Raw genomic sequence first — 14171 nt, forward strand, 5'->3', positions numbered from 1 at the left:
TAAAGGAGTTGCAGCAGGAATGAATTCAAATCTTTTATATCACACATTTATTTTTAAATTCAGTGTTAGAACTTTTAAACATTTTTATCTTATTAAAAAATACTTACATTGCATGCATAGCTTATAGCATTCAAAAGCTAACACAGTTTTCAGCGAAGAGTGAGTTCCTTCCCAGTCCTATTCTTCAGTTACCTCCTTTTATTTATTTTTTTCCTTCTCAGGGGTATTATTACTATTATTAGTATCTTTCCAGAGGTAACTTACGGGCATATAAGTGCATGTATGAAACATACACACTTTATTTTCAATAGAAATTAAAGCCTTCTAGGATGTGAGGTACACCAGAATTTAGAAGAAATGTACAAAAAATGTGTAATGGTACAGCATTTAGAGTCTAACCCTCAGTCTCTGGCTTGACTTTATTTTATCCTTTTTTGAAATCAGTAAATTGACCCCTCCTGGGCCCAGCTCCGTTGAGTCGAGGAGAGACCAGTGGATGGCTAGGAAGCACAGCCCGGACTACAGCCAGGCTGCTTTGGCCATGGGTTATTGTGGGCAGTTCTGTGGATCGGAGCTTCCAGATCCTTTTCCACACTGCAGTCCCAGGGATGCACGCTCCTCTGGGGAGACTGAGTGAGTTGTGCAGCATGTGGGTCATTCATTCATTTGCTCATTGATTCACGGACTCATCCGGCTGTTGGTGAGGGTTTCTGGCACTAGGATGTGGTGGTGAATGAGCCAGGCGTGGCTCCTGCTTTCCTGGTGCTTATATACCAACTGGCACAACAAATAAAAAATGGACAGAGTGGCAGTGGTATGAAGAAAACAACAGAGCGATGAAAGAAGCTGCCAGGGAGGGTCCCTGAGTTGAGAAGCCAAGGCCCCTGCATTTACTCTCGTGTCCCTCACCCTGCCTGTAACAGCTCTGTATCCACCTTGAACCATGAGGACAGGCTCTGTCATTTAACCCTGGTACCCCAGCACCTGGCAGAGTACTATATATACAGGAGAGATCCAATCAGAATTTGTGTCATGAGTTAGTGAGTTGTCTTGTCATGGCTTCAGGCTGATTAGGGCTGTACCAATTCCCCAGTGGAGGATGGGACACTGAAGATGAGTGCCCTTTTATGTGTCACTCAGGTGGATGCTTTCAGCTTTTTAACTATTCATGCCTGCTGAGAGGTCTTCCTTAATTTTATTTCTCCATCTTTTAAAATCCCATTTATTGGGAATTCCCTGGCAGTCCAGTGGTTAGGACTCGGTGCTCTCACTGCTGGGGCCCTGGGTTCGATCCCTGGCTGGGGAACTAAAATCCCATAAGCCACGCGGCATGGCCAAAAAAAGAAAAAATCCTATTATCGACTTGATGGATCACTTTAGTTTTCATGTGAGAATTAAATTTTTCTGTTAAATGAATATAGGCATCTTTTTTCCCTAATCTGCTCCTAAAATCTTTGAATTGTTTGTGAAGTTGCCATGTTACCAGCACTACATCCCTAATCAAATGAGCTAGACATAATAAATATTGCACTGTATCTTTATAATACAGTGGAGTTAAGGGAAATTTGAATGGCCACTTCTGTGTTTGTGTTCCATTAGAAAGTTTTCACACCTAAAATCTCTTAAAATTATACTTGTACTTCTTTGTAAATAGAAAAAAAATTTCAATGTCATATAAAAACATATACTGTATCTCTTTTTAGCTAATGTTTGATTAATTGGGACCTTTAGTGTAATGGTTAATTTTATGTATCAACTTTGCTAAGCCGTGGTGCCCAGGTATTTATTAGATCAAGTAATATTCCACATAGCTCTGTGAAGGTGATTTTTGGATGAGACTCACATTTAAATCCATGGACGTTGGGGCTTCCCTGGTGGCGCAGTGGTTAAGAATCCGCCTGCCAATGCAGGGGACACAGGTTCGGGCCCTGGTCCAGGAAGATCCCACATGCCATGGAGCAACTAAGCCTGTGCGCCACAACTACTGACCTTGCGCTCTAGAGCCTGTGAGCCACAGCTACTGAGCCCACGTGCCACAACTACTGAAGCCCACGTGCCTATAGCCCATGCTCCACAACAAGAGAAGCCATGAGAGGCCTGAACACCGCAACGAAGAGTAGCCCCCTCTCACTGCAATTGGAGAGAGCCTGCACACAGCAGTGAAGACCCAACACAGCCAAAAATAAATAAATAAACAAATAAATTTATTAAATAAATAAATCCATGGACTTTGAGTAAAGCAGATTACCCTTCGTAATGTGGGTGGGCCTCATCCAATCAGTCGAAGAGCCTGAATAGAGAGAAGACTGACCTTCCTCCAGCAAGAAGGAATCCTGTCTCCAGATTGCCTTTGGACTCAAACTGTAACATCAGCTGTTCCCTGGGTCTTCAGCCTGCTGGCTTGCCCTGCAGATTTTGGCATTGAATCCCCACAATTATGGAAGCCAATTCCTCAAAATAAATCAATCTGTTTCCCTCACCACCTTCAACATGCACATACTCCACCCACCTCCGCCACACACCCCTGCTCTGTTTCCGTGGAGAATCCTTGCTAATACACTTAGATACCCATACAGTCTGTTTTTTGAGAAGCATATGTTAGTGAATAAGCTTTCTTCAAAACACAGTTGAACCTTGTTGAACAGTAGAATGCAGGTCTCCCTGATGGTGGCCCTGGGCTGTTCCAGGAGCGCCCCTCCAGCTGTGGCCCCGACCCACCAGTGGGCAGCTGCACAGAAGAGGTGCCTCCTACCTCTATTTTGCTGTGGCCCCTGGGCCCCAAGCCTTTCTGCCTTGGCACTCCTCTTTCTGTAGGTCCTGGAGACAGTGCTTTGAGTCAAAATCTCACTGGGTGGTTGTAAAAAACCTCCTCGCTGTAACTGACAGGAATGTGTTAAAGTTATCCAGTCCTGGTCCATCTCCTGGAATCTGCTCGTCTCCTTCAGGGTATTGCCCTGGAACCTCAGGAAGGTCAGCTACCCCGCCACCCCCTGTCCCCAGCTTTCCATAATCTGTGATGTGTGGGTGTTCCATAACAGTTTATGTTCTGTTTGTTTTCTCTCTGTAAACTTCGAGCCCTGCGTTGATGAAAAGGAGAGCTGACAAATACTGGAGGTACTGTGCGTGTTGTCGTGGAGCTGCTTGTGGAGCTCTTCTTGGTGGTTTTTGCATCCTCGTGACTTCCTCCCGCCTTTGCTATTGTAAATGTTCTCATTTATGCTCCTGAGAATAAAACTTGGGGTGTGCTTAGTGATGCTTCTTGTCTGCTTCCTGATGAATTGTCAAAGGTTTTTACCCTGGATGAGAGATTATATGGCTGGTATTTAAATGAGCATTTTGAGTTCTTTTTTTTTATTTGTAAAATTTATAGCAAGGTGCACATCAGGGGTTGCAGACTTTCTCTAAAGGACCAGGTAGTAAATATTTTAAGCTTTGGGGACCCTAACTATTTGGTAATTATGGAACCCTGCAGTTGTGCCAGAGCAGCCATATGCAAAACTAAGTGCACATCGACATGTGAAGTTTTTATAATGTTTTCATCCCAAAATATTATTCTTCTTTTGATTACTTTTCAATCATTTAAGAATGTAAAATCTTTTCTTAGTTTTTGGACCATACATAAACCAGCCTTGGGCTGGAATTCGCTCCCAGCCTTATAGGTGGACCCCACCGGTGAGCAGGGCCTACCTAGCAGTTAGAGCCAGCACCGTGTTCTAACCCGAGCTCTGTGGCTGGGCTACACTGTGAGGTACAGTTTCTTCCGCATCTGTGAGCTGGAGACAAAAACCTGCCTTCTTGAATAATTGTTTGTAAGGATTAAAAAGGATAATGCCCTGTTGTTTGGCCAGATACTTTGTATAGTACATGTAAGATTTTCATTTTCCATTAGCTGCTGCCTTTTTGTCCCCTCTACTTAAGTCCTACCTTTTTGGGATATGGTCTGTCTTGGTGAGTATTCAGTGTGTACTTTAGAAAGAATGCCTGTTCTGCTGTTGTTGGGTGGTGCATTGTATAAAATGTTGATCACTTATTCAGGTATATGCCATTGCTGTTACTCATTCTTCATTCTGGTTGTTCCAGGTTTCCTTCTGGTATTGTTTCCCTTATCTTAAGATAATTTAGTAATTCTATTGGAACAGGTCTGCTGACTACAGATTCTCTTAGTTTTTCTTCATTTGAGAATGATGGATATTTTTGTTAGATACAGCATTCTGATTGATAGTTGTTTTGTTTCAGCACGTTAAAAATGTAGAACGTTACTTTCAGGCCTTATACCACAGTTGGCCTTCTGATGCTATGACATCAGTTTAAACTTTGGTGATGACCGTGACTTTTAGGGAAGAGGAGAATTGCCCCCTAGGAAATGAGTTGACATTGACCAGGAGAGGGAGGACCCCATGGTGAGGCAGTTGTCAAAAGCATGAACTTTACAAGTCTCCTCTATTATTGTTAATACAGGCGATTGAGTGACCCGTGTGCCATTGGTGTGGGGGAGTATGCCTCCCCAGGGTGCGTCAGTTTTGGTTGCTCAGTGCTTGTGGCAATAGTGACAAAATTCCATTTGCCACATTGTAACTTAAATAGTTCTTTGAGGAGTCTATTATGCATCTCAGTAAACTTGCTGCCTCCCCCTATAGGGGAGGTAGAAGTGTCATTGAATGCCTTCTTTAAGAGCTCAGCATGTGTATTCTGAGAAGCAGAATGAGTGCCTTGGTCACTATCAGTAATGTCTGGAACTCTAAAGGGGTAAGGAGTGTCCTTGTCCTTACAAGGATAAGGCAATTGAGGCCTCATATTGTGGTCTTAATATATGTAGAGACTTTGATTTATATTTTGGGTATCTGTGAGGGAAGAGATTCCTAGGGTCCTTGAGCCCAAAAAAAGCAACTCTAAAAGGCTGTGTCCCAAGGGTTTGTAAAAATGTGCACCTGGGGCCAGGCTTTGTTCTCAGGAAAGGTCATGACCAGCAGTTTCCACGCTGATGAGGTACAGTATAGTGCGGGGCTGAGAAGGGCAGTTTCTTGCATCTGCAGCCCCAGGGTAACAGCTAGTCATCATATGTGGTCCAGAGACCCCAGGGGGCATGAGAGAAGGTTGCTGAAGCCTCTTCAGTGAAGGAGTCTCTGAGGGTGCTAAGGGGGGGGCGTATCTGTATTAATTCCCTAGGGATGCTGTAACAAAGTACCACTGACTAGGTGGCTTAAACAACAGAAATGTATTGTCTCACAGCTCTGGACCCTGCAGGTCCAAAATCAGGGTGACGGCAGGGTTGTTTCCTTCTGAGGGCTGTGAGAGAAGGCTCTGTTCTGAGGCATTCTCCTTGGCTTGTAGGCGGTCATATTCTCCTTGTGTCTTCATATTGTCTTTCCTCTGTGCATATCTTTCCGTGCTTAAATTTCCTCTTTCTGTAAGGACACCAGTCACGTTGGATTAGGGCCCACCCTAATGACCTCATTTTAATTTGATTATCTTCAAAGACCTTAGTTTTATAAATAAGGTCACATTCCCAGGTACTGGAGGCTAGGACTTGAACATCTTTTGGGAGGATATGATTCAACCCATAAACAGGTGCTGTGTTTGTCAAGCCAATTTGTAATTGCTAAATACTTAGTTTAATTTTTTAAAAAAGTTTATTTATTTATTTATTGGCTGCGTTGGGTCTTTGCTGCGTGCGGCCTTTCTCTAGTTGCGGTGAGTGGGGGATACTCTTCATTGCAGTGTGCAGGCTTCTCATTGTGGTGGCTGCTTTTTGTTGCAGAGCGTGGGCTCTAGGTGCACGGGCTTCAGTAGTTGTGGCTCACCGACTCTAGAGCGCAGGCTCAGTAGTTGTGGCACATGGCCTTGGTTGCTTCACGGCCTGTGGGATCTTCCCTGATCAGGGCGCGAACCTGAGTCCGCTGCATTGGCAGGCAGACTCTTAACCACTCACTGCACCACCAGGGAAGTCCCACTTAGTTTAATTTTAATTTATTACTCATTGTGTCAGTGTCCACGCCCACTATGGGATATTTTAGGGCAATGGGTGCTGTGACCATGGGGAGTTTAAGGCAATAATAGTTGTGATGGTTAAGGCGAAGCAAATTTATTTGTCTTCTAGATTATATGAAGTAATTCCCCTAAGATTATATGGGCTGCCTTGTTTAGATTTAGGGGGATCCCCAGCTATACATGTAATTTGAGCCCCAGTATTGATTTAAATTCATGAAGGTTTGCCAGTTGGTACATTTCAGCAGATACTTAAGTTAAATCAGAACCTGTGTCATAGTGGCACCAAAGCCCTTTGTCTTCGTTTTTTTTTTCTTTTTGGCAGTACACGGGCCTCTCACTGCTGTGGCCTCTCCCGTCGCGGAGCACAGGCTCCGGATGCGCAGGCCCAGCGGACGCAGCCACTCCGCGGCATGTGGGATCCTCCCAGACCGGGGCACGAACCTGCGTCCCCTGCACCGGCAGGCGGACTCTCAACCACTGTATCACCAGGGAAGCCCTGTCTTTTTATTGTATAAGTTCTTACAGTAAACTTTGGAGTTCCACTTGGGTTAAATTGTGGACCTTTGTTTCAAATTTAATTTGTTTTTCTCCAGAAAGCTTCAGTATTGTCAGGGTAAGGGGACTCCCCATGGTGAAGGTTACTTTATAGGGTTTAAGGATGCTGGGCTTACATTGGGCTTGAGTTAACCACTTTGCTGTGCCCATGGCTGCCTTGGGTGTTTTCTCTACAACCTTGGGGATCAGGCTCTTTGTTGTGACAGAGGCAGCAGAGTGGTGTAGTGGGAGAGTACTGGACCTACAGCCCAGAGGTGGATGCATGGACACCATCCTCTGCTGCAGCCTTGCCTTTTCCCAGAGTGCACCCTTCTTCACCCTCTGCCCCTCTCTCCCTCCTCCCCCTCCTCTCCACATTCCCTCAGTAGTTTAGATATCTAGCCAAATAAAGCCCAGGCTTTCGGTTCCTGTCCCTGTCCAGTCACTCATAGTGAGGATCTTCTGGGTGGTTACAGGGAAGTGTTGGGGTCCTGATGGCCCACCTCTTCTTCCAGGGAATGCCAGCCAACCTCCCCAGGGTTGGGATCCACAGCCAGTCTGGTCATTTTGTCTTTGCCTTGATGAGGATCAAATGGGGTGACATGAGAGCTGTGGCCAAGTCCCCCACACAGATGCTGGTACTCCCTGGTCACAAAGCAGGCTGGAGGTGAGCTTCTGAGCTTTACTGAGGATGGAACTGAAGCTAAGAGACAATAAACAGTGCTTCATTGCTTGTAAAAAGATTGAATTCCAATAATCAGGTTGCCAGTCCCCATGGACACTTCTCTCACACTTGTGAAAAAAAACAAAAATTAACAAATCTCTCTTCTTAGTCACAAAACTCAGTAATGATTATTTCATGATTTAAGTTTTAGTGAAAAGATGAACAATTTGTGAAAAACAGAAGTGCCAAAGTTATTTGGCCTTTCTCTCACTTGTCTTATCTTTTTAAAAAGATTTATTTACTTCTGCATGACCTTAATTTGTTACAGTGAGAGTGCTTATGATAGCTAAAATAGCCATTGTTTGTTTGGTCAGTTGCATTTGCATTGTCTTATTAATGTTTTACCTTCTACGCCAGTGGTCCTTAAACCTGGTGGAATATTAGGAATATCTTGGAACTTAAAATTGCTGGTGCCCAGGCCATGCCGTGGACCAACTGAATCAGAATCTCTGGTGATAGAACTGAGGCTTGGTATTAAAAATGTGTGTGTGTGTGTGTGTGTGTGTGTGTGTGTGTGTGTGTGTCCGTCCGTCCCTCACCCCCTGCTTCTGATGTATGATAGGGTTGAGAACCCGATTCCGAGCCTGACTTTTTCTATGACTTCAAGCAAATCTGTACTTAATTTAGAGGCGCTGTGTGGTTTTACATCTGTAATGTATGAAAAGTACACATTACAAAAAAAATCTATATTTAATGCCCAGGAGCTTGTTGGATATATCTTTTTTTTTTTTTTCTTTTGGGCTGTGCCTCGTGGCTTGTGGGATCTCAGTTCCTTGACCAGGGACTGAACCTGGGCCCTCGGCAGTAAGAGCACAGAGTCCCAACCACTGGACCGCTAGGGAACTCCCTGGATATTTCTGTAAATGGGGGAGGTACTGTTAACCATAGCTGTTGCAGGAGGTTGAAAGAATGGGACACATGAGGTGTACAGGGGCCTTTTCTTGGGCCTCAGGGGCAGAGGGTTGAGTTAATTACACTGGTCAGTTCCTGGCACACCATTTCCAAATCCATATTTTTAGGTGTTTTCTTTGTAATGTATTTGTTTTTATGCCATTTAAAACATACTGTTGTACAATGTGCATGCATTGTAAGTTTGTGTACATGGAGAGTGTGTGGTTCTTTAGCCCAAGCACTGTATTTTTAAGTTGTGTCCAAGGTCATTAGACTGCTGCGGGTCTCTGTCTTCCACCTCCTCCCAATCCCAGGCCTGTGTGAGAGCTCTGTGGGCATAGCCCCTCGGGACGACTGGAGGACCTTCCATGTAACTCAGCTGTACCAGATTGCTCTCCAGGTAGGCTGCGGGGTCCACCCTCCCACCAGCTGTGTCTGAAGATTTGTGCCTCCTACATTTCTACTGACACTTGGCATTATTTAGTAACTGAACTCATCATTGAGGGCTTATTCCCTGGCATGCGTTGTTCTAGGCATTTGGGATATATCAGAGAGCAAAACCAGATGAAAAAGGAAAAAAAAATTACTGCTTTGGAGCTTATATTTTAGCTTTCTAACAGTTGTGAATTTGGTGAGTGTAAAGTAATATAATACTTCATTATTTTAATTTATATTTTTCTAAATATGAATTTGAGTATCTCTTCATAGCATTAGCTGTTTGGGGTTCCTTCTGTTGGATATCTGATATTTTTCTGAAAGAATTTAGGAGTTTCTTTTGTCCCTTGTTGGTTTTAGGTATTTTTAGATACTCCTTACTGTTTGTGATATGATATATTCTCTTTCACAGATTTAGATGTACAGTTGATGCTGGCAACATGGGTTTGAACTGTACTAGTCCACATATAAGCAGATTTTTTTTTTTCAGTAGTAAATACTGCAGCACTGCATGATCCTTGGTTGTTGGAAATGCTGGACTCGGAAGAACTGCACATGTGGAGGGCTGACTATAAGTTACATGCGGATTTTTGACTGCACACGTTGTTCAAGGGTCAACTGTATATTTCTAATTATGTCATTTAGAAAATAGTTCATTTAGGAAGGGCTTTCTAGGCTAGGACACATTTACACCTCTATGTTAATATTAGTTCTCTCTTAACTTACTGTGTAAGGAGTTTCATGACATTTTTTCTTGACTGAAACTTGTCAGTGGCCTAAAGTCATGGTTCTCACGTTTCTGCTGTATTGCAGTGCTTCTGAATTACGCTCCCTCAGTGGTAGTGGCCCTGTGTAGCACTGGTTCTCAGTTGGTGGTGGAGTAGGGCAATGTATAGAGTTGAAAATGATCATTGAATCATACTCTGATTCCACATCCTCCCTTCCCGTGGACACACAGCAGTTGGGAATCACTGGATGAAAACAGTTAATGTTAATATCAAAGACTAAGTTTCTTAGTTGTGAGATGTAGTAAGAAATTGGAATATTTTGGAAGACATGCTTCAAAGAACAATTGGAATATCGATTTTTTAAATTAAAAGGGTCACTGGGCTATTCATTACTTAATAAATCACACTGTTTCTGTTATGTTGATGAGTCATGTAATTTTTTTTTTCCCAACCATCAAATGGTCAGCTAATGATGTGTGTTGTAACTTAACCTTTACATTTCTGGGAGCGACTGGGAAAGAGATGTTACATTTTAAAAAGCAATTTATACATGTATATTTAAAAAATTTTTTTCCAGATGATGGTGTTGGCAAGTAGATGTTACATTTTAAAAAGCAATTTATACACTTAAATTTTTAAAAAATTTTCCAGATGATGGTGTTGATATGCAGATTGGAACAAAGAAAGAAGATCTAAATGACAAAGAGAAAAAAGAAGAGGAAGAAACTCCTGCACCTGCATATAGGGCCAAATCAATCCTAGAGAGCTGGGTGTGGGGCAAGCAACCAGGTATTATGATCTTCTGAACTTTTGGTACTTTGGAACGATTGATCCAGCACTCATTTTCTAGATAGAGTAGGTGGACTTTTTTTTGGTCATAGAATTTTTAAAAATTAAACTTAAATTTTTTTTATGTTGTAATAGACTGTGCATAACATACATTTTACCATTTCAGTCAGTTTTAAGTATACAGTTCAGTGACATTAAATACATTCACACTGTTGTGCAGTTATGACCACTACCCATTTCCAGAGCCTCTTCATCTTCCCAAACTGGAACTCTGTACTTACTAAATGATAACTCCCCTTTCTTCCCTAGCCCCCTGGGAGCCACTAACTTTCTGTTTTTAGGATTTTGACTAGTCTAGTTACCTCATATAAGTGGAATCATTATATTTGTCTTTTTGTATCTGGCTTGTTACTTTATTTAGCATAATGTCTTCAAGATTCATTCATGTTGTAGCATGTGTCAGAATTTCCTTGCTCTTTAAGGCTGAATAATATTCCATTGTATGTATATACCACATTTTGTTCATCCATCTGTGGATGGGCATTTGAGTTGCTTCCACCTTTTGGCTATTGGGAATAGTGCTGCTAAGAACATAGGTGTACACGAGTCTCTGCTTCAATTCATTGCGTATATACCTAGGGGTAAAATTGCTGGATCATGTGGTAATTCTGTGTTTAACTTTTTTTTCTCCAGTTTTATTGAGCTATAATTGACATAAAGTAGTCACAAAGTAGTGTCACAAAGTAGACATAAAGTAGTGTACAGCATAATGGTTTGACTTACAAATATCATGAAATGATTACCACAGAAAGTTCAGTGAACATCCATCATCTCATATAGATACAAAATTAAAGAAATAGAAAAAATATTTTTTCCTCGTGATGAGAAATCTTAGGGTTTCCTCTTCTAACTTCCATATTAACATATAGCAGCATTAATTATCTTTATCGTGTTGTTCATTACATCACTAGTATTTACTTATCTTATAACTGGAGGTTTCTGCCTTATGACCCCCTTCAGCCAATTCCCCCTCCCCCCACCCCCTGCCTCTGGTAACCACAAATCTGATCTCTTTTCCTATGAGTTTGTTTCTTTGTTTTTGAAGTAGAATTGACCTACAACATTGTGTTACTCCCTGTTATACGACATAGTGATTTGATATTTCTATGCGTTTCAAAATGATCATCACAATAAGTCTAGTTATGATCTGTTACTATACAAAAATGTTACCTAATTACTGACTGTATTCCCCACACTGTATATTTCATACCCATAACTCATTTTTTTATTGAAGTATAGTTGATTTACAATGTTGTATTAATTTCTGCTGTATGGCAAAGTGATTCAGTTATACATATACATACATTCTTTTAAAAATTCTTTTCCATTATGGTTTATCACAGGATACTGAATATAGTTTCCTGTGCTATACAGTAGGACCTTGTTGTTTACCCATTCTATATATAATAGTTTGCATCTGCTAGTCACAAACTCCCAATCCATCCCTTCCCCACTCCTCCCCCTTGGCAACCACCAGTCTGTTCTCTGTGTCTGTGAGTCTGTTTCTGTTTTGTAGATAGGTTCATTTGTGTCATATTTTAGCCCTGACTCATTTCCTTTGCAACTGGTTGTTTGTACCTCTTAATCTCCCTCACCTCCCACTTTTCTCCCTACTGGCAACTACCTGTTTGTTCTCTGTATCTTTGACTCTGTTTAGTTATGTTTATTTATTTGTTTCACTTTTTAGATTCCATATATAAGTGAAATCATATAGTATTTGTCTTTCTCTATCTGACTTATTTCCCTTAACGTAATACTCTCTAGGTCCATCCATGTTGTCACAAATAGCAAGATTTCATTCCCTTTTATAGTTGAGTGATATTTTGTGTGTGTGTGTATATCTGTATCTATATTTATCACATCTTCTTTATCCATTCATTTATTGATGGGCACATAGGTTGCTTTCATATTTTGGCAATTGTAAACAATGCTGCAATGAACATAGGGGTACTTATATCTTTTCTAATAGGTGTTTTTGTTTTCTTTGTATAAATACCCAGAAGTGGGATTGCTGGATCATGTGGTAGTTCTATATTTAATTTTTTGAGACATCTCCATATTGTTGTCCATTGTAGCTGCACCAATTTACATTCCCACAAACAGTGCACAAGGCTTCTCTTTTCTCCACATCCTTGTCAACACTTGTTATTTGTTGCCTTTTTGATAATAGCCATTCTGACAGGTGTGAGGTGGTATCTATTTCACTGTGGTTTTGATTTGCATTTCCCTGATGATTAGTGATGTTGAACGTCTTTTCATGTGCCTGTTGGCCATTTAAATGTCTTCTTTGGAAAAATATCTGTTCAGATCCTCTGCCCATTTTTTTAATTGGGTAGTTTGTTTGTTTTAATGTTGAGTTAAATGAGTTCTTCGTATATTTTGGATATTAACCCCTTATCAGATATATTGTTTGTAAATGTCTTCTCCTATTCAGTAGGCAGCCTTATCTTTTTTTGTTTTTTTAACATCTTTATTGGAGTATAATTGCTTTACAATGGTGTGTTAGTTTCTGCTTTATAACAAAGTGAACCAGTTATACATATACATATGTTCCCATATCTCTTCCCTCTTGCATCTCCCTCCCTCCCACCCTCCCTATCCCACCCCTCTAGGTGGTCACAAACCACCTAGCTGATCTCCCTGTGCTATGCGGCTGCTTCCCACTAGCTATCTATTTTACGTTTGGTAGTGTATAAGCCTTATCCTTTTGTTGATAGTTTTCTTCACTATGCAGAAGCTTTTTAGTTTGATGTAGTCCCATTAATTTACTTTTGCCTTTGTTTCCCTTGCCTGAGGAGACATATCCAGAAAGATATTGCTAGGGCCATTGTCAAAGAGTGTACTGCCTGTGTTTTCTTCTAGAAGTTTTATTGTTTCAGGTCTTACATTTAAGTCTTAAATCCATTTTGAATTTTTTTTGTGCATGGTGTGAGAGAGTAGTCCAGTTTTGCATGTAGAGGTCCAGTTTTCCCAACATCATGTGTTGAAGAGGCTGTCTTTTTTCCATTGTATATTTTTACCTCTTTTTGATTAATTGCCCATATAAGTATGGGTTCATTCTGGGCTTTCTATTCTTTTCCATTGATCTATGTGTCTGTTTCTGTGCCAGTACCATACTGTTTTGATTACTGTAGCTTTGTAGTATAGTTTAAAATCAGGGAGCATGATACCTCCAACGTTGTTCTTTTTTCTCAAGAATGTTTTAGCTATTAGGGGTTTTTGTGTTTCCGTACAAATTTTAGAATTATTTGTTTTAGTTTTGTGAAAAATGCCATTGGGATTTTGATAGGGATTGCATTGAATCTGTAGATGGGTAGTATGGTCATTTAAGCAATATTAATTCTCTCAGTATACGAGCACAGTATATCTTTCCATCTGTTTGTGTAGTCTTCGATTTCCTTCATGAGTGTCTTACAGTTTTTTGACTATGGTTCTTTTACCTCCTTAGATTTATTCCTGGGTACTTTATTCTTTTTGATGCAACTGTAAATGGGACTGTTTTCTTAATTTCTCGTTCTGGTAGTTCATCATTCATGAGTAGAAATGCAGCAGATTTGTGTTTATTAATTTTGTATCCTAAAACTTTACCAAATTCATTGACAAGTTCTGGTAGTTTTTTGGAGTGTCTTTAGGATTTTCCATGTATGCTGTCATGTCACTGCAAACAGTGACAGTTTTACCTATTCCTTTACCGTTTGGATTACTTTTTCTTGTTTGATTGCTGTGGCTAGGACTTCACATACTGTGTTGAAAAAAAGTTGTGAGAGTAGGCAACCTTGTCTTATTCCTGATCTTAGAGGAAATGTTTTAGCTTTTCACCCCTGAGTATGATATTAGCTCTGGGCTTGTCATATATGGCCTTGATTACATTGAGGTATGGTCCCTCTGTACCCACTTTTGTGAGAGTTTTTATGATAAATGGATATTGAATTCTGTCAAATGATTTTTATCCTTCAGTTTGTTAATGTGGTATAGCACATTGATTGATTTGTGGATGTTGAACCATCCTCGTATCTCTGGAA

General features: G+C 40.9%; 1 protein-coding gene across 7 annotated transcripts in view; it reads left to right on the plus strand.

Annotated features, from left to right (window-relative positions):
* HERC2 (HECT and RLD domain containing E3 ubiquitin protein ligase 2) overlaps positions 1-14171 on the plus strand; it is a 230679-nt gene that overhangs the window by 21476 nt on the left and 195032 nt on the right. For all 7 annotated transcript variants that reach the window (XM_033400202.2, XM_049712569.1, XM_004276886.4 and 4 more), the window contains exon 4: positions 9952-10089. In XM_033400202.2, the coding sequence (XP_033256093.2) occupies positions 9952-10089 (138 nt within the window). The remainder of the gene's footprint in view (positions 1-9951; positions 10090-14171) is intronic.

This window comes from Orcinus orca, chromosome 7, assembly GCF_937001465.1.
Source record: "Orcinus orca chromosome 7, mOrcOrc1.1, whole genome shotgun sequence".
Taxonomy (NCBI): domain Eukaryota; kingdom Metazoa; phylum Chordata; class Mammalia; order Artiodactyla; family Delphinidae; genus Orcinus; species Orcinus orca.